The 27,781-nt window shown below is 49.4% G+C and overlaps 1 protein-coding gene across 4 annotated transcripts in view; it reads right to left on the bottom strand.

The window, feature by feature from the left end:
* Snx29 (sorting nexin 29) overlaps positions 1-27,781 on the bottom strand; it is a 397,982-nt gene that overhangs the window by 38,209 nt on the left and 331,992 nt on the right. For all 4 annotated transcript variants that reach the window (XM_052197693.1, XM_052197692.1, XM_052197691.1 and 1 more), the window contains one exon: positions 2,027-2,167. In XM_052197693.1, the coding sequence (XP_052053653.1) occupies positions 2,027-2,167 (141 nt within the window). The remainder of the gene's footprint in view (positions 1-2,026; positions 2,168-27,781) is intronic.

Raw genomic sequence — 27,781 nt, 5'->3', positions numbered from 1 at the left:
AAGGAGTAAGAGTCTGTTCTATAGAAATGGGTGTGGGAGGGGCTTCTCCTGCATGGAGGGACCATGGGTGACTCACTGTAGATGGGGGACTTCTGCGTGGAGAGGCAAAGAGGAAACCCACTCCCAATCCCCACTACACACAGAACAGACCTAGCATTGCCACCTGCTCTTTCTAAATGACTGAACTGCAGAAGCCTCATTCTTCAGTGCAGAGCCTTGGTTGGCAAGGTTGGCTCATGGGACTGGCACTCTTGGCAGACTTAACTCAGTGAAGACTTATAAAATGGGGACGGGGTCTCTGAGAAAGCAAGGGTGGAGAAGGGGCTGTTTCAGCCTCAGAGAATCCTCTTAGTGATGTAAGATGCATGGTAGGAGGAGCTAGTTCCTAGAACTTTGGTGGCAAATAGCCTTGGCAGATGCAATTAACTTAAGGATCTTCAGTTGGGGTACCACTGCAGATTTTCGGCATGGCCCACTGTCATCACAAGAGGAGGAAGTATATAAATCAGGAGAGACCTGAGGATGTGACAGATGAAGGGTCAGAGTAATGTGGCTTCTGTCTTCTGAGGACTAAGAGCTGAGAATACAGCAATTCCAGCTGGCAGCACACGCCGAGAACCAGCTCTAGAGAGGGGTTCCTGTCAATACTTTCCCCAGTCACTGTCAGGTGCTCAAAGGGTCCTGAACTTCAATTCTGATGGCTATGATGTGGAACTATCCACATGTGACCCTTTAGTGCCCAGGAGAGTTAAACCAGGAAACCAGGGACAGGCTATGGGCACAGTGGTTTTCAAGCTCCCTTGGCAGTTCAAAGTGCAGACAGGTAGGGAAATGTTTCCGTTCACTAACAGGAGGGGGGATGAGGGCAACTGCTGGGACAGTCAGTTGACTGAGCAGCTGCACCAGGCCCAGACCTGGCCTTTTGCATGGCGACTAAACAGTAACACATTTTCAATAGAGGCCACCCCGCCTTCATGGCAGAAGCAGCCATAATAAAAGAAGCCTCTCTGAGAAAGTCCGGTCTTTGCATGCATGCAAATGAGTATGACAAGAGCAGTGACTGAAACAGACTGAATCAGAACAGCACTGAGCAGGCATGACCAAACAAGTTGTCAACTTATTCTGTGTTTGTATGTACATGTTTGCACATTTGTATGTGTGTGTACATATATGTACATGTGTATGAATACATGCATTTGGGGGGTGTGCACATGTTTTGCATATGTGTGTATTTGCATATGTGTGCTTCTGTAAGTGTGTGTGTATGTGTGTGTGTGTGGTTTGTGTGCACACATGTGCATGTGATGTGGATACCACTGTACAACCTTTGATCCACCTTGATTTTTAGACAGGGTCTCTCACTGACCAGGAACTAGTGAACAAGCTAGTCTGGCTAGCTAATGCGCTGTCTCCCTAGTGTTGGGATTACAGGTATGCGTCACATTCCTACACAGGCGCTGAGGAGTTGCACTTGGGACCTCAGGTTTGTTATAACACAAGCACTGTTATAACCAAGCCAGCTCCCCAGGCCTTCTAAAACTTTTTTGATTTTGTAAATTATCTATCTTTGTGTGTGCACATGCACATGTGGGAGCCAGCAAACCTCCTTCCACCTTACCATGAGTTCCAGGAACTAAACTCAGTGCGACAAACTTGTGCAGCAAACACGTTTACCCGCTGAGCCCTTACTGACCTGTTTTTAAGACTATTATCTGAAGGCCACAGCCGAGCCTGCCTGCATCCAGATTGTCTCTGACACATTTACACAACATGGTGATGTCAAGTTCCTACTGGAAGGGAACAGCCCCCACTGAGCCAGGCACACTAGTTCTCTGGTGCTTTATAGGAAGCTATACTGGCAAAATAGGGGGAGCCTGCCCACAGGAAGAGCTAGTGCCCTCCCTGAGGTGGAGGCTCATGGGTAGCTCCCTTCCCCCTTTCCCCTAACATTACAGTTTTCCTGTGATGAGTGCAGTCTTCAAGGGCAGACAAAAGTGACACGGTGATCTGGCCCCTGGACGCATACCTTGTTTCCGATGGCCTTTTTGGGAGGGAAGCTGTACGCCCTTACTTGCGGGAAAGCACTCTGCAGCTGGTGGTGCAGCCCCCGGAACTCGGTGTACCTCCGATACACGTTCCACTCGTCGTCTTTTATCCGAATGTAGACCTGCCGAAGATGGGGAGAGGAAGACAGGCTGAGCCCAAGCTCTTGACGTCACCCTTGTAAAGGTAGGGGCCACATCATTCTGTGCACACAGGGGCCACATCTGTTTCACACACTGACAGGTGGCACTGAGAGCACCAGTGGGCACAGCAAAGACTCAGAGAGGCACATGACACTCAAGCCCAGCTGCACAGTGTGTCCGTACCAGCCTGAGTGACAGCAGGGCTGCAGCTCCCGTTGCACATGCACTGCCCTTACAGCTGCCCCGGGGACACTAGTTCTGTAAGTCACACTGGGGTCACACTGATCAGTGCACAGTAGGGGAGCTGATCTGAGGCAAAAGAGAGTGAGGCCAAGATCTCCCAGGCTGCCGAAGGGCCTGGTTGGTAGGACAGAAAGTCAACACCTGGATGGTATAAGCACATGCAGGGACATAACTTTATCTCAGCCAAGTTGGGACCCTGCCCGGAGTATCGCAAGATGGTGCTGTGTTACGGGTCCAGCACCTTCCAGAACACAGCTACTAGGCAAGGAAACCTGAGAAATGGGAGGCTCTTTTTTATTTGTTTGTTTGTTTGTTTGTTTGTTTGTTTGTTTGTTTTGAGATAGGTCTCCTTAAGCATATGCTGTTGGCCTGAACCTTGCTATAATATAGACCAGGTTAGCCTCAAACTTACAAAGATCCTACTGCTCTGTCTGCTGCTGCTCTAAGATGATATCTTAAAATATCATCCCACCTAAGAATCACAGGAAAGGCAATGTCTCTGAGGAATGACTATTGTACTTCACATAAAGCAAGGGTCCCTACATCAAGACCTCCTTACAGACAGATGTAGACAAACCTCTCTACTATTAGTGACAGTTTGCAGTCTTCATAACATACATTTAGAAGCTAACTCTTTTTACTCAGTGGAAGCAAGGTGTGCTTCCTATTCCCCTGTTCTTCCTGAGCCGTCTACAAGGATGCCTGGCTTCTGTCCCTCCTCTCCCACAGGAAGACACACTCAGTTCTACAGGCCCCGTGTCTCCACCCAGGACTCTGCAATCTGTCTATTGCAGACCTCAGACGTGAGCTGCAGGCTGGGTATGCATGCTCACATCCTTAGACGTGCCTAAATCTGAAGCCAGGCCTCTTTCTCTGGGCTGTTGACTCCTCATCAAGAGTAAAGACAACAGAAAGCACCCTTGCTGGCACTGTCGCTCGGAATTCCTTGCCTGCACATTTCCAGGCCAGGCTGGCAGCAGTCTCAGGAACAAGGAGCTTGAGGCCGACGGTAGCATGGCAGAGCCGACCTGCTACGAGCAGCATGCCCACACTCCTGCCTTTGCTGGTATCCAGAGTGCATTTTTGGTGCCCACTGTTACTATATCTGATATACATGGCTAGCCAGGGAGCAGGGAAATGCCAAGGCTCCACGGTCACCCATGGCAGGTCCACCGCACTACCTCACACAGATGTGGAAGAAGCCCTCAGCTCTGTGACTCCCACTCTAAAAGAAATAAGCCTCTGTGACGTCAGCACGTGGGAGGTCCAAGGTTGAACAAAGATAACACACCTCAGCCAATCACAGGGCCGTCAGCACTTGGCACCTGCCACAAGCTGGGCACTGCTCAGGTACACGCCTCTCCTCTGTCCTCAGGCTAAGCTGCAAAGCAGAGGTGGGAACAGACCATCTTCAGATGGAGACATGGGCTCAGACAGGCAATGTCAGTTTCCCGGGAAACGAAGACTGAGCCCAGAGCTGCCTTCTCCCCAGTGTCCCATGTTTCCTCCTCTAGGACTCCCTGCAAGGCCTCCCGCACAGGGCCCTTGGAAACCACAAACCAGCAGTGAGGCAGCAGGGAGAGGTACCTCCCTTTGCCCTTTCCTGAGCACTTAATGTGACCTCCAAGTTCATCCTTGCTAACAAGTCCCCGACTTCACCTCCCCATTCACACTTTTCTCCTTAGATCTAAGGATCTGATCTGATAGAATCAAATACCATCAAACCTCTCTAACAGCTGACTAAGAGCTGGTCCCCAACAACCTGCTTGGCATCCAAACCTGCGAGACTTGAGGTGCAAATGATTCCCTCATGAATTCTATACCACAGAACTGAGTATACACGCTGAGAACTGTTAAAGAGTCATTCACTCATTGGTTTGTTTAATTAATTAATTAATTAATCAATTATGTTAGTAATTACTTTCAAGGGTTCCTCCACCCAGGTTAAGTTTGACTGGCTCAACTTTCCTCAGCTTGAGCCATCAAGAAAATCATTCCTCGGTGGAATGAAAAGCCAGGCTCTTCTACACAAACAAGGCCCTTCTAAAGGATGGATACAGTAACTCATCTCACCCCAGTGGAAAGAAATAAGATAGGTGGGTGCTTCTGGGGCCAGCATCAGGACCACTGCCTGAAAAGAAAATGCAGACTTGAGATCCCGTCACTGCGGAAGTCCATGGCCCCCAGAAAGGCCTACACAGCACAAGGAGGCACAGGTATGTGGAGGGCTTGAGGTGAGGCCTAATTAATTGTCAAATGCTAGGCAAGGAGAGAAGAGGCTTGCCTGGTGAACAAACAACAAAGTCTAAGACAGAGAAAGTGTTACAGTCACTGTGCAAAGCAAGATGCAGGTCCCTCGGAAGCTCGGGTAGAATGGCCCAGCTGATGACACACCAGAAGGATCCGAAGCCAGCACACTACCAACACAGATGTGTACTCTGCTTTATCAAGACACTATTTACCACAACCAACTTCAGGAACCAAGCTAGATACCCATCAAAAGTTGAACGGATAATGAAATCATCACTATAAAAACTCAGTTTTGTTTAGCTGTAAGGAATAAAATCATGTCATTTGTGGAAATATGAATAGCACTGGAGATCATCATGTTAAATGGATAAGTCAGACTCAGAAAGAAAAATGTTGTGTTTTCTTTCACATGGGTGTCTAGCTTTAAACATACTCTCTCTCACACACACACATACCATGTGGACACGCACACACAGGCACACATACACGTATGCGCACATCAGACATGAAACTAGAAGAGGGGCTATCTATGAAGCTATGAAGAGGGGCTATGTCTGAAGCCCAGGGACCCAGCTGGACATTGGGTGGAAGGACAGCATAGGGTGACAAAAGCAAATGCTATCAAGGTATCTGCTGCATATATATTAAAGATCAGGGTGAGGCTTACCATTCTAGTTCTAAAAACAAGAACAGCTGCAGAATGTCATGGGCTCCCTCACACCTCTCACTTGTCAGCACCACCCGTCTGCAAGGCTGTGCACACACCCTGTATTTCTTTTTCTCTTTCTGGAACTTCGTATAAGTGGGGTCATACTTAGATAATCCACCATGTCTGGCCCTTCTCAGTTAACGTATGTGAGATGCATCCATGTTGCTACATGCCCTCTCACTAGTGCTTTGACACGGCTGCATAATATCCTACTGTGGTAACATGCCACCAGCGCTTACCTGCTCTTCAGGGAGTAGCATTTAAGGTGTTTCCAGCTGGATGTGCTTGTACCTGTTTCCTAGGGTACACAGATCTAAATGTGGGAGGCAAAACTAAGCTACTATGAAAAAAAATCATGGTCAATATTGTTATGAGCTAGGGAGAAGCAAGGCCTCCCACCTAAGCAGAGGATGGTGCTAAAGTGTCCTGCATCTCCACCAGAGCGCAATGGCTACACGCAACAGATAAGGGTAGGAATCAGTGGGAAGGCGGGGCCTGCATGATGTGGATTTGAGCAAGCCGTGCCTTTTTCCTGTCCAGAACCCAGCCTGTGGGCAGTGCTGGGGCTATGCCCACTTACATATAAGGTGAGGCTAGAGCAGCCCGGACACTGGGTCTGAACGCCAGTGCCACCTCTTATAAGTTAAGTCACATCTTCTGTTTGGTAAATGCGAGTGATGCTGATGTGGGGAGAGCAGAGTGACTTCAGGATCACCATGGTGTCCAGGACCTGCATCAACACATCTGTCAAGTGTCAGTTGTTTCTTTCAGCGAACAACCAGCCATACACACAGTGGGGGAGGGCAGGCTGGGCAGGGATAGAGAATGAAGATCTGCAAGCTTAATTTGGCAGGTCGAAGTTCCAGGTCAAATGCCTGCCAAGCACAACACAAGCCTCATTAGCCCAGAGCATGAGGGACATCGGGCAGGTTGGCAGAGACATGGGGTACAGAGCTGTGCACAGGGAATGCCTGGCTCACCCTAGCTGCCCCCCAGTGCACTTACTGTAGCAGGAAGGATGGCCCCTCACCCGGAAACTCAGCTCCTTGCCCTGCAGAAGGGGTGGAGGCTAGCCTCACTGGGTGGGCCCAAGAAGCCATGCCTAACAGGGACGCTGAGCAGTGGCAGCTGAAGATATGGCAAGCCCTGTCACCTCTGTCATCCTCTGCCTTTGTGTACATGAACTTCCCTATTACAGAATTAGGGGTAATTATAGGATATGCAATCACAGAATTAAAGCAGGTAATTACCATGCCTAATTAATTGTCAAATGCTAGGCAGACAAGAGAATACAAACAGAAAGTGTTGCTGTGGGTCGGGCAGTTCCAGATGCCCTCTGCTTGCAGGACGCTCAGCGGCAACCCCAGAGGTCAGAACCCCCCTGGGAGGGTTTGCAAGTACTAAAATAAGCCCAGGATGCACACTGGGCTCTGACTCAGTCTGAGCTGGGCACCCTCTGTTCTGGCTGCAGGCCAACGAGGCATTTATACAGCCCTGTCACAAACACACCCAGAGTCCCAAATCAGAGAGCTATTTCAGGATGGGGACCTCATGGGGGTAAGTTAATGACTGCTGTAAACCTTGACAAAGAGCAGAATGTAGAGTCTGGCCCACATGCGACAGGGATTCACAAATACAAACTATGGGTTTGCAAGCAAAACACCATACTGTCCCTGCTTGCGGGCAGTCACTAAACACCCCCCTTCTCACTCAACTTCTGCCCCATATGAAGTCCTGACCCCAGGCAAATGCTTAGCTCTGTATGACGGTGTTCTTTCCTCTCCGTGGTACCGGGGATTTAACTTAGGGCCTCAGACGTGCTGAGGAAGTGGCAACCAATGTGCCACACCCCAGACATAACTTTCATTTCTTATTTTCAGAGATCTCATTCTGTAGTTCAGGCTGGCCTTGAACTTGTGACATCCTACCTCAGCTCCTCCCTATCCCACCCCCAAGTATATGGGATGACAGCTCTACACTACCAAGCCCAGAGCATGCAAAGAGGCCCAGAGAAACACAGGTCCTGTTTCTCTTAGAAAACACAAGTCTGACTCTCACTTCCTGGAACTCATGGACAATGACTTATGGCTCCAGACATTTTGCATAAGACGTTCTCTAAAGCTCAGTGATTTTCTTTGTCTTAAAGTCAAGCCATGGCGCAAACAAGGAGGACTTGTAAGCACTATTACATGATACAAAGGCCAGAGGAGACCAAGCTCAGAGCCGATGAAGGAAGGGCCGGGAGCTACCCCAGAATCACAGAGGAAAGCAGAGACAGCTGGACACTGACATGAGGACTGTCACATGCTAAAGACTCAGATGACAGTAGATGCTCTTCAGAACGGCTTGAGGTTCCTAATTCATTTTATTTCCTTAATAGGCAGTGAGTGAGATGATTTGTGTTTTGGTTCACAGCCCATGTTAATGCATCCTCGCTCAACTTTCCTTTTAATGAAATGGCTTCATGTGTTATTACGTGTAATGTCCTCAGTGCTAGAACAAAATGCCCAAATTACCATAGGGCCACACTGACAGCGATATTATCGAGGCCAAATGCTGCAGAAGATGAACAACTTAGCTGAAGACAAACGACTTTCCAGTTCACTGGGTTATGTAAGCGAAGGAGACAAAAAGAGGAGGTGGAGACGCGACAGTTATTTACTGAGGACGGCCAGCACCATCCCACAGGTCTCTAACAGAGATTCAGAAGCGGCCTGGGGAGTGGAATGGGCCAGCACAGTCTCTCAGGGGCAGAAGTGCAGCCCCAGGTCTACACACTGTACTCCAATTAGACACTCAACACCACTTGAGTGTCCTCAGAATAGCTTGGCCAGCCGGTCCCCAAGACTGGCCCTCCTGCTGGCTTGTTGGCTCACTTTTGGAGGTGACCAGATTTGAAAGCACTGTGTTTCAGACATGTGCCCTACCTTCCAGCCCCCATTCACATCAGGGCTCTTTCCCTGGTCATGATGTGCTGTTACTAGCTCAGAGAGAGCCTAGTGGCTTTTTCTGTCCCCCTTGTGGGTAGGCACTAGGGAGTCAGAAAGAATAAAGCCAGAAAAAAGAAAAATTAGTTGGCTTGCCCAAAAAGGTACAAAGAACCTTGATGAATTCCAATAGAGAAGGAGCTGCAGGGGAGGGACATGGTGTCTCCGGCTGGGTGGGGAATCAGCTGAGGGTTGTTCGGCTTAGAGCAGAGGCCAGCCTGAAAAAGTCTCGGGGTAAGGAACGTCTGTGTTGAGGCATGGTGACTTGAGCTCAAGGCTAATGGTTGACTGCGCACGGAAAAAACAAAAGGCTGAAGAGATGACTCAGTAAGTAAAGTACTTGCTTAAGTAAAAGGACCTTAACTCAAGTCCAGAACCCATGTAAACAGGCAAGGCGTCACTGTCGGCTACAAGCGCCATCTTACGATGTATAAAACGATGGATATGGGAGGGGGGGCATCTGATGTACACTCTCTAGGCCTTTTAGAAAATATGCTTTATCATATACACGCAACTATAACAAGAAGGATGAGAAGTGTGACAGACATCAGGGAAATAGGTACCATGCTGAAAGGAGCATCCTGTAAATATTACCAAGGCAAAGCTGGAAGAATACAACATCAGCCAGAATGCTGCCATCACTGCTGTGAACAACAAGGGCAAGACAATATTCAATAACATATGTATTAAGCACTCTGACAATATTCAATAACATGTGTATTAAGCACTCTGACAATATTCAATAACATGTGTATTAAGCACTCTGACAATATTCAATAACATGTGTATTAAGCACTCTGACGATATTTAATAATATGTGCATTAAGCACTCTTACGAAAAATTACCAGGTGAAGAAAACTGATCAAAGGTGGGGGAGAGACAAAGAGCAAGGCATTGGTTTAGTGAAAGGTTGGCTGTCCCAGCCAGGGCATGCTCTCTCTGTGAGAGGATCCTACGCTGCAGAATTCCTTGTGAGTCCATGGATTGATAGATGTACACAAAGACCCAAAGTATCAAAACACAAAAAAAAGCTAGGTATGGTGAAGTATATCTATAGAATCTGCTTGAGGGCAGTGGAGACAGAATGACATTCTTGCCAAGTTCTAAGTCACTGAGAGCTGCTGTCTGTGGTGATGTGAATTAGAATGTCCCCCATAGTCTTACACTTCTGAATGCTTGTCCCCTAGTGAGTGCAACTGTTTGGAATTACTTGGGAAGGACAAGGAGGTGTAATCTTGTTAGAGTAGGTGTGGCCTTGTTGGAGGAGGTGTGTCATTGTGAGTGGGCTTTGAGGTTTTAAAAGCCCATATAAGACCCAGTCTCTCTCTCTGCCGCTTGCTTGTGCTCAGGATGTAAGCTTTCGGCTTCCAGCAGCAAGCCTGCCCTCATGCTCCTCATTATGATGATCACAGACTAACCCTCTGACCCAGTGAGCAAGCCCCCAGACACCTTCCTTTATAAGTTCCCTTGTTCATGGTGTCTTCTCCTGGCAATAGAACAGTAAGAAGATATGCTCTCAAAAATCAAGGTGGACAGCTGCCAAGGAATGACATCCCAGATTAACTTCTAGCCTCCAGCATGCAAACATGCAGAGGCATGCCTGTGAACATGTACACAAAAGAGATCCTACCATTTGTGACAACATGTAAGCAGAGCACACCAAGAGGCTGCCACACCGGGCTGAGGTGAGGGAACTCACGCGGAGACCATAAGATAAGTATGTTCTGAGAATCCCTGTGGCAGTGACTACAGCTAATGTCTATTATCTTCTAGAAACTTGGTAAGGCAAGTGCCTTCATACCCCAATACATACTAAATTCAGGTGGTGAGAAATGTATTGAGTCATTTATATCTAATTAAGTAATGTATCTTTGAACACAACAATAATACTAGATATATCAATTATATTTTAATGAGGAAGTTTTTTAAAATCCAAGAGATAACAAGCTAGATACGGATGCTCAGAAGTCTGGAGGCAAAGGCAAGGGGATCTCAATTTGGAAACCAGCTTTGGATGCAGAGACCCTATCTCAACAAAGGAACAAGAGAGACAATGGGGTAGGGACTTGGCCTGGTGTCAGGAGAGGAGGGGGCAGGATTTAGCAGGGTGTGAGCAGTGCTGAGACAGCAGGGGGCATAGCTGCCAGATCAAAGCTCGCAGAGCAAAGAGGAGGGCAAGATAACACATGCCTGGGGCCAGCATTTGGGAGGCAGGGGCAAGAAGCCAGGACTTCCCAGGCCAGCCTGTGCTGCACAGTGAGTGCTGTGTTAGCCTGGGCTACCGAGTAAGACCTTGTGTTTTGTTTTGTTGAAATAAGAAACAATTATAATCCATGATAGGTGTGATTCCAATGACATATGTAGGAGCACAGTCACAGTCCAGAAATAAAACCAGGAAACAACCAAACGGTAACCAAGATGGCTCTGCACGCTTTATGACTTTTCATTATGACGTTTTCATGTATTCCAGATTTCCTTCTTCTGTATGATTTTGGTGACACCGAAGCAAAGTGTTACTCTGTCTGTCAGGCATCTGCTCAGCACCTAAGGATGGCACGTCTCCTCCTCCATCTTCACAGGGAACTGAAGGATCACCAGAATATCACATTCACAAGGCCACATAATAAAAAGACTGTCACTGAGCTTCAGGAAGAAAGAGCCACTGTCCGAGAGTGAACAGGGAGTGCAGAGCCAGCCACAGTCACAGGGCTAGCACAGGGCTAGCACAGGGCTAGCACAGGGCTCTCTGGGGACCAGGCCAAAGAGCCTACCTGCCGTGAGAGAACTGGCTGAGAACCTGTGCAAAGCCAGAGCCTGGGCCATTTGCCACAAGGCCATGCACCGTGCCTCCGTGTTCCCGGAGAAGACATGTGAAAGAAGCCCCCTCCCCTCAGAAGATCTCACGGTCCCCCATTCTCAGGCCCAAACACAACTATTGTAGCTGACAGCGAACTATCCCCTGTACCCCAGAGCAAAGCCTGGATGCTGCTCCAGGTGCAAGAGAAGTCTAGCAGCAGACACCTTTCTCTCGGCTTTGGGGAGAAAGGGAGAACGTGACAGAAGCTCAGACTCTGTCTACAGGAGCAGGAAGACTGACTCCCCTGGCAGTGCTCTGCCGGCAATCTCACCTACTGCAGCCTGCCCCGCACTTGCTGAGTGAGCATCTGCTAGGTACCAAGTGTCTTACTGGCCTTGAGGACACGCAGCAGGTGGCCCAGGGGGCCAGAACAGTGATTATTAGTACAAGCTGGGGCTGCGATACCTGGGGTAATCCCAATTGCACATTCTTACTAGAGGGGATATTTTTATTAGCCTCATGACCTTCACAAGTTTATGAAGTCGTTTCATGGCAGGATGAAGGCAGCTGCCTGCGAAGACTGTTTGTTTAGAGCCAGCCACTCCAGCTGGCATGCAACACATAGCAAGTTTGCTGCCATCAGCAAAGCTGTCCATCTTTTCTAAAGACCCCACACACCACTTACAAAGGCAAACAGACAAAAACTATCCTGTGGTGGAAGTATTAGAATGGAGAGCAGCGGGGGTGAGCAGCCAGGGACTCTGCGTGCAGCACAGTGCAATGGTGCATCATGGAAGGCTTCCTGGAGGAAATGACACCCGAGTCAGGCAGGCCTGAAAGGTGAAGCAAGCTAACTGAGGGGCCAGGGCAGGCCAGGACAACAGGCAGCTGCCTGCTGGGCATACGTTCTAAACCACGTTCCCTGCGCAGGGCAAGCCTCGCACATCTGGACAGCAGCTAGATGGTGAAAACAAAGAAATGGCTGCCCATCCGGAACAGTTTTAGGACTTCCCGTCCACACGACTGGCTTCAGCCATAGGGAACCACAGGGGAGCATGGGGCTGCATCTGACCCTGGGCAGTGGGCTGAGGAAGGCAGTGTGACACTCTGGGCAGGTCCACTGGGCCGGGAGGCAGTGTCTCTGATGTTGCCACATCAGCAACAAGAATGGCCCCATTCTTCCTCCCCTGCTGCTGCCCTCAGGGAGGCTCTGGCCTTCCCTACACACACACACACACACACACACACACACACACACACAGCCTTCCTTCCAGTGTGCTCACTCTGTCTCAGCACACGAATCCAGAGCCTTCAGTCCGTGCAGATCAGCTTCTGGGTTCTCTCCATGAGAGAAAGAGACAAACTGCTCCAACGTGATGGTGCCGGGGTCCCTGGCCCGTTTATTCCTTCCTGCCCCACACTGACTATCATAAAGAAGACCTGTAGCTTTGGAGGATGGAAAGGAGGATTCCTGGAGGCATTTTTGAGGCTTCTCAGAGAGGCCAGGGTAGACAAGCTATCAAACCTTCCCCGGGGCTATGTGGGGAAGCAAAAAGCTCTCCGTGGTGCTGGCCGAGGGCCTGTGGCCAGCCGTCCTCACAGACCGCGACGTGCTGTGTGTTTGCAGCCTGTCTCTCTCTACTTTTTGAGCCTGCGATGGATGCCTGTGGACTGAGACATTACTCAAAGGCCAATCCCTAAGTTACAGAAGGGCTGACATGAACACAGACTCAGCCTGACTTCTGTTGCCTGAGATCTCTGGATACTGTCCAGCTCTGAGCATGAGACTGAGGTCCTGTCAATCAAATCTATGTGAACAGTAAACACATGTCTGGTCTGCACTTACACTGTAACTTCCCTACTGTGAAGAAACAAGGGGCTAGGAAGACAGCTCAGAGAGAGAAGTGCCTGCCACCAGTGCAAGCATGAAGACCCAGGATCCCCAGCACACATGTGGCAACCCTGGTACTAGCAATGAGGAGACAATGGGTGGATCCCAGCATAACCCACCACTCTATCAAACTGGTGATTTCTGGGCTCAGTAAGAGACTTTACTGCAAAAAGTGGAAAGTGAAAGTATATGACAGTCAGCATTGTCCTGACTCCCTGTGAAGGCTAAACATGTCCGATACACGCACAAGCATGTACATGTATGCACACGTGTGTGTACATACACACACACACACACACACACACACACAGAGACAGAGAGAGAGACAGAGAAAGTGTCAGCATTGCCCCTGATTCCCTGTGAAGGCTAAACATGTCACATGCATGCACAAGCACGTACATGTATGCACACGTGTGTACACACACACATACAGAGAGAGAGAGAGAGGAGAGAGAGAGAGAGAGAGAGAGAGAGAGAGAGAGAGAGAGAGAGAAAGAGAGAGAGATCCTTATCATTCTGAAAGAAATGCTACTTACATCTTATCACGTAGGCACCTTTGACAGTAGGGCAAGAAGGCCACACTTTGTAGATTTACTCTCATCTGTCTACTATGATGGATAAGTTAACAAGCAGGTTCCCAGTTGGTGGGAAATCCTCTACATAAGTTTGAAGACTACTGCATCTTGATAGCTCACCTGAGCTTAGTGCAATGGTGGACCCCTTTTTCCAGAAGGGCTTCCCCTTCTCTGACCTTGTTTGGGGACCCCCACACACACACCCACCACCTAAGGAAGGTCAAGTAGCTCTTGGAAAACCTTCCACTTCCTCTTTCCTGATAAGAACCCACCTAGGAAGTACCTGGAATCTCTGGGATGCCTCTCTCTACAAATGAAGCATTCCCAGTCCTCTAAACTCTTACATTCACCCTGAAAACTCCTTTCCCTCCCCAAGATTCATAAATAGCCTTGTCACCCCCAAATAAAGTGTATGTGCATAAGCTATTTCACTTACGATTATCTAAGAGAGGTGTTTTATTGAGTATTATCTAAAAGAAGAGGAACACTAACATCCTCAGAGAAGGCCTTCCTCGGAGAAGTTCCCCACTCCCAGCCAGACCAGGATCCTGCAGACCCCACCTTTTCCAGACTCCACTTCATCCTTCCAGCCTGGTGTGCAAAGGCACTTGGACACCCGGAGGGAGTAAAGGACATGGAACCACAGCTGGTCCCCAACACACATACCACACCCAATCAGCTCATAGTCAGGCTGCTTGCATGCAACTCTGGGGTTCCTAGTAGAAATAGAATGTGCATTTGACATTGGCTATGTTATCTGCTTTGGCCCATAGAATGTCAGAGTACTGGGAAGCGGCTTTGTTGTCAAAGAGGACTTGCTCCTGGTCCAAGACACAAAGGATAAGAGAAGGTGGGAAGACCTCATTCCGCCACAGCCTAGAGACACACCCAGCCTAGTGAGTACACACATATCTGAACAAGAACACGTAAAGTGCTCTGGGTTGTTTGTTACAGCACATTACTATGGCCGTAGCGGACTGATACACGGTGCTCTACTAGGCGTAAGTATATAAAGCCAAAGTGTGCCCACCTGATTGTGAAATGCTCTTCGTTTGCCATGTGGCCATTCCCCGTGTCTCATATAATCCTCACAGAATGATCCAGGGGAGACCAAGGCTCAGAGAGGCCTCAACACTTGCTCTGGTGACTCTATACTCAGGTCTGTGGATCTCATAGCACAGGGTTTATATCTATGTTTATGCTGTCTTCCTCCTAGACTCCATATTGTTGAATGAGTTTCATTTCTCTCTCTATGGGGTCCTGGGCTGGAAGGATGAGAAATGCAAATCTCACACACACACACACACACACACACACCCCAAAAGACAACTGCTATCCCCATTTTGCAGATGAATAAACTAAGGCCCAGAGAGTCAACTCTGACAGAAAGTGCCATGCATTTAATAGCTACCTTCAGCTTCAGAAATCTTCAAATGCCCTACCTCACTCAGTGCCTTATACTTGGAAAAGCAACCAAGTCCTTTTTCAAACCATGGCTTATATGAATATTTGACATTTAAAAGAGGAAAGCACAGTTTCTCTAGCTAAAGTCAAGGACAACAGATCCCTGCCTGCTCACGTATACCAGGTTCAATCCCGTTATATTAACAGAGTTCTGCATCAGCACCAACCTCACTCACCCTAGCCTGCCTCGGCACCCTTCCCTGCAGCCCTGAAAGCCCAGGACCTGGTCATGCCCAGACTAAGTGTCCACTGAGCCCCCGGGCCCGCTCCCCTGCTAGGCACTCTTCCCAAGGCATTTGCTGCCTGTGTCTCCATACAGGGCCCTGTGCCTACAGGTCCTTTCCAGCCTCAGCTTGCCTCAAAACCCAACACACTCCCCAAACTCAGCCCACGTGGCTCCGTGGCTCTTCCCCACCCTATTCCTCCACCTTGCAGAAGCTTTTGTGGCACTCCCCTCGACACTCCTTCTGTGTTCCCCTATCTTCCATTTGGCTTCATGAGTCAGCACCATGCATATTTACTGGATTTTCAGCCTTCTCTCTTCTAAAATGCCAGTCTACAAGTTTTATTCTCCACCGCCCAGAACCCTGGCCATACCTGGCCAGTCACAGATATTCAACGGATGCCTTTCAGCGTGAATGAACAAATGGGTACGCTAACATCAACGGCACGTGTGACTGTGCAAATGCCTCTGACCTCTGTCAGACAGTAAGCTCTTGGGAGAAGGACTGGCGGTTGGTGCTCCTGGCAGCTCTACATCCCGGGAGGTAGTTGGTGGGAAGGGAGATGGATGAACGGATGAGAGAGGGATTGAGGAGGACAAGGAGGTGGGCAGGAAGCAGACAGAGGGCATGGGAAGGGTCCCTGCTGGTACCTACTTGCCGAAGCCATGCCTGCCCCTCTGATGCTGTCTGCCAGGGAGGAGATCCTGTGGACCCTCCCCCAGCCCTCTGCACAGAATTTATACAGCAAAGTGGATGAGGTCACCTGTCACTCACACAGTGAAAATTAGGAGTTTGAAAGTTATCGTTTGAGACAAAGGGAGGAAAGGGTGCTAACTAGCACCCAGATTTAGAGAGGGAATACTTCAGAGGGTGCTGGCTACTGGGCTGTAGAAGACAGGTAAGTTCTTTCTGGGATGGTAGAGGAACCTACAGAGCAGGCAGCCATTGCCACCTAGAGGTTAGTCATAGCACAACTGATATGGTGTCCACTGGGCATGAGGCAAGCAGAAGTGGCCTTGGCTAGGGCAGGCCTGAGTATGAAGGCCCAGCCCACAAGGCCAAGAGCAGTGGGTGCTTTAGAAATTACCAGATGTAGAGCTGGTGAGATCACTCAGTGAGTAAAAGCACATGAGCTCAAATACCCAGAGCCTGTAGCCAGGTACGCACAGTCTTCCTAGACCCAGCACTTTCCAGTGGGGAGACGAGAGGCACATGCAAGATAATCCCAGAATCTTGTTAGTCTATACATGAAGTGGGAAACCAGTAATGCCCTGGATCAAATCAAGTGGAAGGCACAACCAAGCCAAGGATTTCCTCAGACCACACACGAATGTACGAGAATATATACATGCAAACATTCACAGAAGAAAACAGAAAAAAGAAAGCTCCGGGTGTAGACTAAAGTCTCACCAGCCACTGAGGAAGACTCGACTCTGGCCCCCGAGCTGGCTGCTGGTCCCAGTGAGTCAGAGGGTCTCATGAACTGGTGGCTTTGGGGTGGGAGAGGAACAGCTGCTCCAGAGAATGAGCAGGCTTCCCAGAGTGCAGAGGAATGCTGGCCCAGAGAGGAATGACGCCAGCTCTCTCACTTCCTTTCCTATAGGGAACACACACTGCCTCTGGGTCACGTGATCTGGGCTTTACTTTTGAGGATCTCCAATGTCTATGCCCCTCAGGGCCCTAGGAAGGATAAAACTTAAGCCATTTGCAAAACCGGAGGCCATTTCCAAGGTTAAGGCAGCACTCTTACTAGTAAAAAGGCTCGGAAGCAATAAAAGAAATGATAACCAACATTAGAATAAGACATGGTTTTATTTAAGCACTCAATGTTGAAGGCTAGGCCTGTGAGCACCTATGGGAGCAGGATCAACAGTGCCCACCCTAAACATGCTGACCACATCCTCACTACCACCCTGGCGCCAGAACAGCTATATAGGGAGCAATCCAGGAGCCATGTCCCAGGTAAGGTGCCCTCCTCCCGCCTCAGTCCACCGTAGGATGGGAAGTGAAGCAGGTGGCACCTCGAAGCCTGGCTGGGCACTCCAGAGACTGCCCTTGACTGCCCCTCTATTGTTATTCACCTGCCTCCAAGCAGGGTAGGGTGTGCTCTGAGAAGGCCTTCATTGTCCCATCTGGAGGGCATGTGCCCATGTCCGCTGCCTTTCTGCACAGCTCGGCCCATGGCATCAGCCGTATCCTTCCGCAGTTCCTTAGAGGACACTCAGTACCTCCTGACTCAGCGCTGTTACACTGTGGATGGGGTAATTCTTTATGGTATAGATTCATATTACTGTAGGGTATTCATAACATCCCTTCCTAGGATTCTTTGGGTGCTGGGAACACTGATACCCTCTGTAACAACCAAAACTGTCTTCAGACATCCCCTTGGGCACAAAACCAACCCTTGTTGAGAATCACTGAAGGAAACTGTCTCAGAGAGCTTCAGTCATTTGCCTAGGAAGTACCTCATCAATGTTGTATCTCACTTAAGATTGTTTAACCATTTCATGGGGCAGGTGCAATTATCCTATATTATAGATGACAAAAGAGAGGCTTTTCATGAACTTCCCAAAGCCCGATACCTGGGGACTGGCCCTTCCTAGAAGTAAACCCAGAAAGACCATGTGGGTGGCTGTCCACAGTGACACATTATGCCCCTATTAAGGAAGAGCAGGAGGCAGACAGCAAAGCCAGGTTGGCTGTGGTCATCCTGGATGTAGTGATACAGTCGCTGTATAGCAGCCTTTCAGGCCTTCAAGGCTGTGGTATAGGGCGTCGTGAGCAGTGAATACCACTGAGCAGGCCACAGCCACACTCTAGCAGCCCCCAGCTCATCAAGGACCAACTGGACAAATGGCCACCACTGACTACCGCACCACCACACAGTGGCCACACAGCTACAAACCCCAACACTTCTGCCATCTAAGAAAAGGAAGCCTGAGCTTAGCAGGCAGCTGGGAGCCTTGGCTCCTATCATACTGGGGTCCCATGTTCATGACACTAAGCTAGGCATGTGGCAGGCAAGGGTTACAAGGACTGAAGGAATGAGTACAACAGTCAGTGCTCCTGGAGTGCTCCTACCCACGACAGAGGACGCCACACTCGACGTTGCAGATACACCTCTATCCCAGTGAAGAAGGTAGACGTTCTGTTTAAAATGGCAGCTGCCTTGCTATTCGTGACACTTAATGCCCCATGTGGCTGTCCGGTTCCTCTTCAACTGTCTCTTTACTGGACAAACAGATCACAGCCATGTACCTGCTTCCGTGGGCTGTGTGGGTCCTTCCCTGAGCTCTGCTTCTGAGCTCCACTTCTAAGCCATATTAAACAGTGACAAATGCTGGTGTCTCCACTGTGGCCACAAGAAGGCCACAGTACTGGAAATGAGAGCAGTGAGTTGGGGCTTGGGGCGAGGGACAGCAGGGCGAGGGAGGGAGGTGTGCCTGTACGGGAATGGTGGCTTGTGTAACACCCCAGATGATCTGTCCCTCTATTAGAAATGCTGATGGCATCACTGCTGCAGCCTGCTCCTCACGGTGCCCACATGCTGGCCTTCCATAACAGTGGTCTCCCATTCTCATTCGATTTGGGGAGCTTTTATCTTAGATGCCCTGAGAGGTAACACTGTCAGCTTGTCAGGGTCTAGAATTACTCCGGAAGCCCATCTCTGTGAAAGTCTGGGAGGGATCTTATTGAGTAATTAACTGAGGTGGGGGATATACATTAAATGCACAGGTGGCGCCATGCCATGAGCTGGAGCTAAGACTGAGGACTCAAGATGCAGCTGAACACAGTTTCCATCTCTGTTCCCAGAGTGTAGACGCCAGGTGACCAGCTGCCTCACACCTGTGCCACTGTACCTGCCCTGGAACTGGGAGACAGACAACCATCCCTCCAGCTGTTTTTGTGCCGGATTTAGGCACAGCAATGAGATGAGTAACTAACTTTGGGATCGTGAATCTTGGGCAGAGAGCCCTCCCCACCACCCTCCTCACAAGCATGCCGGTAATGAGGGCCCTCGTCAGGGTCAGGGGGAGGGGAGCAGCAGGCTTTCCTATGCAGGAGTTGCTGTTTTAGCTTTTGTTCAGTAAAATGAAGTACCCTAAAGCTTACATCATGAAAGCAACCTCAGGAACCTCCTGGAAAACTGGAGCACAAGCGGACTGCCTTAAACACAAAGCTGCACCTCCGCTCAGACAGGCAGCTTTCAAAACGCATCCAATTAGAGCCCTGGGCCACTGCTCTCCGGTGCTAACAGGATGAAATTGATTTACTTTCTGAGGCAGGCAATCCAGCTGTTAGTGAACACCACTCCCTCCCAATTGTGTAATCTCTACTCTGTCCAGTGGTTTTTCTGGGCTTTCATTTCCATAGTTAATAAACAGAGACTTGAGCAGAGGTAAGAACTAGTCTGTAAAGTTCTCATTCCCTGATGGATGCCAGGAAAGAGTATATTTTGTATTTTTTAGGATCCCCATTGATGTGTGTCTGTGCCTGTTGACAGTAGATAGCAAGGTGGGGATGCACCCAAAGACCACATGGACACCTCCCTCCACAGGCTGGATTCAGCTACCCCAATGCTTTGGGAGTCAAAGTTTTGAGGGAATGGGCTGGTTTCTGGTACTCATTTAAACATTAAACCTTGTTCTACTAAAAGAAAGATCACAGGAATCCACAGACCCTATGGAATAAAGCAGAAGAAATACATGCTATCTCTTTCACATTGAGAGCCCAATTCAACCAGGGCTGGCTCTAAGGGTCTCTAGGCTATTTACTTGATTCTTATGTTATTTGTCTGAGGTCCACTGCCAGCAAAGGGGGGGGGCTGTGGCAGTAAATGATGCAAACCACACTTGACCTTGTATCTCTCCAAACCAAAGCCCCTACGACGCAGGAACAAACAAGCCATGGAGACAGGGAAGAGGAGATACTCCATCCATTGGGACTTAAAAGCTGGCTTGGGTTGGGAATAGGGAAGGAGAGAGAATCCAGGTAGAATAAAATTTGAAGTTCTAAGAATATCACAAAGGTAGGGTAAAGAACGGGCGGTGAACAGAGGACCTACCACCCATCCTGCTGGCCTGGGGGCTCACATTAGTATGCAGGACCGCTGGGAGCACTCGTGATCAAATGCACTGACTGGTTTGTCACTGGACTTAGGGAGTCAGAGAACACATTGCGCTTGATGTGCACACCTGCACGCAAACACAGCAGATGGGCAAGCACTGCAAGCCTACCATGAGGGGACAAAGGTACTGACTGTTCCTTAGTGAGAGGCAGGACACATGCAATTACCACATGTGGCTGATTCTGCCCTATGGACAGCAAAGATATCATATGGTTTGACCTAATGTTTGCAACAGCAATCAGGGGACAGTCTCCAGGACTCTCTCCCCCCACCCCCGCCCCACAGAAGCCTGTAAGGAGTCCTGCTCACAGTCGACTATTGTAAACCAGAGCAGTCCCACTAGCACTGCTGTGGGAAATGTTCTTGGTGATCTCTTTTGACTCTCTTCTCTGCTCAGTGAGCACATAATGGTGGCTCTTAAAGGGCTGGATCAATCCTGAATTACCCATTCAATTAAAGGAGGTCAATACATTAAATATGCCACCTGATAATAAGCAGTAATTACTGACTGTGCTGTGCATTCGAGATGTGAGGTGCAGCTGCTGAAAGGCCTTTCCTTGTCTCAGTGAATGGGAGGAGAAAGGACTGGGTGCTGCTGAGGGCAGAGTGCACACTTGCCTAGTGTGTGCAAGGTCCTCAGTTCCACCCTCAGCGCCACGAGTCAATCAATCAACGAGGGGACCTACAGACCAAGAGGCATAGAATCTCAAAGAGAAGACGCTATTCCAGCTGCATGCTCAGGGGTTCCAGCTGGCAGGATTTGTGACAGAAGAGTGAGGAGTCTGCCTGTCTAGATGGCTAGCACTCCGCATACATGCTCACAAAGCACTTCACTCCTCCAGGTTCCAATCCTTCTCTATAGTGGAAGCATCAGGTACTCTTGTGTAGTTCCCTAAGCTTAAGGGTTTGTGTCCAGTAACCGCCCAGTGGATGATATATGAGCAATGGTAGAAAGGTCAGGGAAGAAGCTAAGAGGCTCAGAGAAGCCTTTACTCTGAGCCTAGGCTCAGAGAAGTACTTTCTCCCCATTCCCCTCTCCCTTTCATTGTTTCAAACATTCCTTTGCTTGCTAGGTTCAAAATCCATCTCAAAGGTACTGAGCATCAGATGATTTCTGAGAAGCCAGGGCCTGACAGAGTGAGAGGGGTCTATAGAAGGGACGACGACAATGATGACGACAAAGCAGAGGAGAGAGTGCAGCACTCCAGCCAGGTTTAAGTCAGGTAAGCACACTGCGGAGATGGAAGGATGCAAGGGTCTGTAGGGAACCGGGGGAGGGGCATGCAGCAGCAGCCACTGTTCTGAAGCCACCGATCCAAAGCGAAGGAAAGGAAGGAACTAGCAGATCTGAGCCTCCAAGGCTCTCTGTCTGACCCCTCAGGCGGGGTCAGACAACTGGTTCAGTCTCAGACCCTGTGGCTGCCACCACCACAGAATGAGGAACACACTGAGCAGGGCTGCACCTGACAGTGGGTGGACTGAGCTGAAGGGTGGAGCTGTGGACAGCCCCAAGGAAGCCCAGCATGGATCCCAGGAAGGTGTGCCCCAAGATGGGTGAAGGCCTATCTATCATACCAACGCGAGCATGCTCGCAGCAAGTACACTGGCAGCAAGTGGGCTTGCTCCTGACGTGGAAACGGGTGCTTTTAGTGACAGTTACGGAGAGTGGCAGCTGAAATGCTGTCTCCGGGAGGCAGCAGAGTCACATGGGAGAAAAGAGCAGTACCTGCACATGACTGCCAGCCTCCCTTGCCCCTTGCTCTTTGCCTAGTAGTTCAGATGTGTGGCTAGAGCCTGCCCTCCTTACAAGCACCAGGCAGAAGCTGCTGTGCAGCTCATGGTCCCAAGGTTCCTCATACACTGCCAATGCATGGCCTGCCTCTCGATGGCCCGAGCACAGATCCTCTCCCCATCAGACAGGAGTACAGGACGCAGACCCTCTGCTGCATCCTGGCACTGGGCACAGATGTGGCACCCTGTGGCCGCCCTGGTGAGGTAAGAGAGTGAATGCGGGAGGGAGTGGAGCAGATATGCAAAGCAGGAGAGCAGGAGAAAGGGACCAGAGAGGAAGAAACACTAGTTCTGGTTACGTTATAGGATTTCAGCAAACACGTGGTCTTGTTTATTTGGGATTTTGGTGGGGTTTTTTTTGTTTTTTTGTTTTATTGAGACAATGACTTATTTTGAATGCCTGGCCTGAAACTTTCTATGTAAACCAGTCTCACGGTGATCCACCCGCTTCTGCCTCCCGAGTGCTGGGATTAAAGGCATCACCACATCTAGCACAGTTTTGCTGAACTTATTATCTGCCCACTTGCATTTTAGCCTCTAGTACATCAGCTGTCAGGCCCGAGTAGGATGCTGATAAATCCTGTTCTACCCCTCGTATTCAATGACAGGGAAGCAAGACCTAGAGCAGCAAGAGCCTGAGCTAAGGTCAGGAGACAGGCAGTGTAGCCGGAGGAGGACATGCCTGCAGGTCAGGGGTTGGCTGTCTGCTATAGTGACAATTTTGGTTTCTTAAAAAAAAAAACAAAAAAAAAACAAAAAAAAAAAAAACAACAGAAATAAGAAGTGTTTTTGTTTTAGTCTCTGGTGTGGGGTATGGGGCTGTTTCAGACTAGCCACAGTAGCTGACTATGATTTGCCTAGTGTTCTACCATGGGTGTGATTTTGCCAGCAGCAGATAGTTTTTGCAACTATGACTTTTCAGAGGGTATATACATAAATGCTAGGGCCCTGGAGAGGCAGTGTGGGTTGTGGGTTGTTAGCTGGTGCTGTTAGTTGCTGTTAGTTGTGGTGTGTTAAGTAGTCAGGCACAAAGAAGAAGAAAGAAGAAAATTTGACAGCCAATATCAAGCTTGCCTCAAGGAGCTCTAAGTTCCCAGTCAGCAGGATGGAGTCTAATGATAATGTCGCCCTCTTGCCTCTCTATCCTCTACTCTCTATCTAGTGTTAGGGGTTCACAGGGTGGATAAAAGGTGGAGAAGGGTGGAAGACAAAAGAACTCACAAAGTAGCAAATTGTAGGCTACAGTCTAGCCTCTCTTTCCTTTTTTCTCTATCTAGTGTTAGGGGTTGAAATGGTGGGAAAAAGGTGGAGAAGGGTGGAAGACAAAAGAACTCACAAAGTAGCAAATTGTTGGAAGTCTACAGTCCTTCCAAGGAAAAGCAGGACTCTGAGAAGCTGCCCGGCCACCTTGCGTCCTGAGCCCGAGTGCTGTGTGAGCAGTCAGGACGACCAAGGTCTGTCTGAGCAGCAATGACGGCTTCCTGAGAAGGCATCTGGCGAGGCCAGCAGCCAGGTGCCCATGCCCCACTCCCAGGCTGCAGCACACCTTGCTCACGGAAATGTCACGCGCCATCCTTTCGCCAAGCTGCTGCTAACTCCTTGTACTAAAAACAGCGCTGTGTTCTTCTGTTTGTTTCTTTCTCTTTCCTAGAATAGAAATGCCTGTCTGTGCGCTCTCCATGAAAGCCTGTGCCAGCGTGGCTCCTAGCACGGTATGGCAGCACTCTTGGGCAGTGCCAAGGAGACAGTCAGCTGCTCTGGAAGATCAATTGAGTCACATCTGCTTCACTAAAATAAAACTCTTGGGACCAAGAAGGGCTGAGGCTGAGCACCTCATTCCAGCTCCCAACTGACCGCAGCCGCCACCCCCTGAGCAAGGCTGAGGCTAACTCCAACCCAGTGATCAACTGGGCGCAATAGTCCTGGGTTCAGCCATCAGCCCAACTGGCTCAGGCCTAGAGGGCAGAGGGATTGGCACTTAGTGTCTCCACTGCAGGTGGCATTCTCTGTTCGGAGAACCGTAGACTGTGGACGACTGCAGAAGCTCAAAGACACACTATCATTGTTATGGGGACTCAAAACCTAAGGCAATCAAGACAGACTGCCCAGATCCTGCTTCCCCCAAATGGAGAAGTATCTGTCAGTCAAGGGAGAAATATTCATGACTGTGCTGGGTTCTGAACCAATGAACTCCAGAGGAGGTCGACAGGGTTTGTAAGGATGTGGTGGCCAAAGCCGTGACCAGATAGATCCCTCTGCCACATCCCTGAGACATCAGCATATAACCTCTGCTCAAAGAGGCTCCCAAGGGTGCTGCAAGAAGGCCTGGGGTCAAGAGTGCTGTTCAGTTTAATGGTTTGACTATCCCACTGCTACCCTTCTAGCAAGTGGAGTCATTTTTTAAGCTGGAAAGACAACAGTTTGAGATGTTAAGGAACACATGCCAGGTTGAAGTATGCTCCTGACAAGAGCTTTGGTTCTCTACCCTGCAGTGTACCAGCTGGGTCCTTCCAGGTACTACCCCCACACTGACTTCCGAATGTGGGAGAGACACATCCCACTTCTCTTCACCAGAGACAAGCATAAGGGCCCACAGCACTGCATCCGGGAGTCTGCCTGGCCTGTCTGTAATTGTGCTGGTCAGCACCAGATGCAGGTAGCAGAGAAAGTCCAATTGCCCCGTTGGCTGTTTGGTTTTTGGTTTTTCTTTGTTGGTGGTGGTGATGGGTTTTTATTTTGTTTTGTTTTGGGTTTTGTTTATTTGAGACAGGGTTTCTCTGTGTAGCTCTGGCTATTCTGGAACTTACTCTGTAGAGCAGCCTAGCCTTGAACTCACAGAGATCTACCTGCCTCTGCCTCTCAAGTGCTGGGATCAAAGGTGTGCACCACACTGTCAGGCACCCAGGGGCTGTTATAAAAGGAGCTGGCACTGTAAGCATTGCCAGAAGGTTCCGCTGGAGTGGGGTCATTTCTTGGCATACTTCCCTGGCCCTGAGACAGGATTAAGAGAAAGGATGAATCTCTTCCTTCTCCTAGGCCTGGACCACACCTAATCCCAGGTCACCAGACACCCTGATCTAAAGTTCTCAGGGTTCAAGTAGCTGTCCTCAAAGCCCAAGTCTCTCTACTTCCTATTTTAGAGAAACAGAGAAACGAAAGCAGCGGCCTAATGTTTACTGTGCTGCAGTGATCTGGTCAGCAAGCTCCATTATCTTATTTCCATGATTGCTTCTACTTGAAAGGAAAGGAAACTGAGGCTCAGAGAGGCTCAGAGAGGCTCAGAGAGGCTGAGGCCCAAGCCCAGCCAGAGTTGGTATGGGCTGGAAGCCACAGCATCTGAGTCCAGGGCTCAAACTCTTGCTCTGTAGCATGTCAAAGAGCATGAAATAACACCATCAGGCTTCATCGAGTGGCACAGGACACGGGGACAGGCATGGGAAGTGGCTGTGAGGACACCCAAGCCAAGGTCCCAGGAATGAGGCAGAGGGTAGAGCAAGCAAGAAATGCAGGAGGCAGAGGCCCTGGGGCACAGACCAAACTCAGGGTGAAACAGTTGAAAGAGTTAAAAACAACTGAGGCAGGTGTGGGGCGCCAAGCACCTCCTCATCAGCTCTGGGGTTTAGAACTGTTTGCGGAAAAGACAAGGAAGCCAACGGGTCATTTTCTCTGCCCATTCCTCCTATCTGAAGACTTTCCATAGGATATATAACTCCAATTAAAGCTGAGGCAGGAGACTCATCTATGTAGACTCCAGTGCCCCCTTTTTACTTTTAAATAGAGATTTGTTTACTTTATGTTATGTGTCTGAGTGTTTGCCTGTGTGTGTGTGTGTGTGTGTGTGTGTGCGTGCGCGCAACATACATGTCTGGTGCCTGTGGAAGTCAGGAGGAGGAGACTCCGGAGAGGACTGAGGCCAGGGAGCGACAGGAACTGACCCTGGGTCCTTTGCAACAGGGGCCGGATTCTTAACTTGCATCATGCCTCTCCAGCGCCTCCCTTTTCTTTCTTTTTGTGATTTCAAAAAGTTCTCAGAGCTGCAGCTAACCACAGTGGGGAGATGGAAGAAACTACTCACCCAGAGAGCAGATCTGCATCTTCTAATGGTTCAACGCATTGTTTGCTCATCCTGGGACCTCTATCTATCCAGTAGAAGCTGGGAGAAACAATTTCCCAGAAGAACACAGTGGGCTCATGAGCTGTAGCTCAGATCTAGAATGCACACATAAAGGCTTGGTCGTACTATGGCCGATGGAGCTCTGGAGACGTGGGGCAGACATAGGCATCTGAGGCATCCAGCCATGCCCTCAAAACCGAGATGAGGGCCTACCGCCTTCTTTCTTCCTCCTTCATTCCAACTGACCATGTAGTGAAACCTCCAAAATCATGAGCCCAAGTAACTTTTCCTTCGTGAATTGACTGCCCCCAGTTCTCTGTTGTACTGATGGAAGGCTGGCTAACAGCATCCTTGTACACTGGAGCATCTTACCCATTCCACCCTACCTACTTTCTCTCCTATAGTGAAGCACAGGGGGTCTCACTGCAGGATGGCCCAGCCAATACAGATGGAGTCCATTACTGATCTTTGCACAAGAAGCACAGAGTCAAAAGTTCTGGGAAGTACTCCTTTTTTGCCCAGGGCCTTCCTCCTCAGGGAAAATGCAGAATCCATAAGAAACAAGAGGACAAAAGCCCAGGAATGGTGACAGGCATCCCTGTGTCCCAACCACGTCCAAGGCCAGACCCTCCACCACTGCCTTTCTGTGAGTCTGCATGGTAGTCTCATCTGTGTGAGCTGCCGGCCTGTGAGTCTGCATGGTAGTCTCATCTGTGTGAGCTGCTGGCCTTCCCTTCACCTCTCAGCCCACCCTAAATCCTACTCCATGCGACCTCCAATGAACTAGCCAGGGTCCTGCCATTGTCAAGGGAGGAATTAGACTAAGCAGGTCTTAGACATGGACTTCACAGTAACAGCAGGGCTGATTGCTGGCCTGTCTATCAGAGGCTAACAGCTGAGAATGCCCTGCTGCTGGAGCTGGCCTGTAGTGACGGTCCCTCTAGAAGGAGCCCACCCTCCCTTCCTGATCCCCCTTCCAGTCATCTGAGTCCGAGTTAAAGGCTAAGGCCCTGTACTATTACAGGCCCAGTATGTGCTCCCACAAGCTGTGGGTGTTTATGATGATGGCAACGACCCCCAAACATCATCAGCTCCTCAGATGCTCAGAAGACAAGGGCAGAGCTTAGAAGATACGGATGCAAACTATTTAACACTGCCTGCAGACACTCCCCATGGCAGAGGTCTGTGTTGACCACTTCTTGGCTTGGCTCAGTTCAGAAGAGAAAACTTACTCTTTATAAAACATGGACAGACTCACTTTCTAGAAGTTTTTATAAAAGATCAAGTTTTGTTTTTTTAAAAGAAAGAATGTCTATTTCACTTTTTATGGGTTCCATCAAAGTTATACTTTTTTTCATTATACCACAAAGCCGGGATCACCATTCCCACCTTGTAGATCAATATTTCAACATTAAACAATA

The sequence above is a fragment of the Apodemus sylvaticus genome, chromosome 10 (assembly GCF_947179515.1).
Source record: "Apodemus sylvaticus chromosome 10, mApoSyl1.1, whole genome shotgun sequence".
Lineage (NCBI taxonomy): Eukaryota > Metazoa > Chordata > Mammalia > Rodentia > Muridae > Apodemus > Apodemus sylvaticus.
This window is presented reverse-complemented; position numbering and strand designations above follow the sequence as displayed.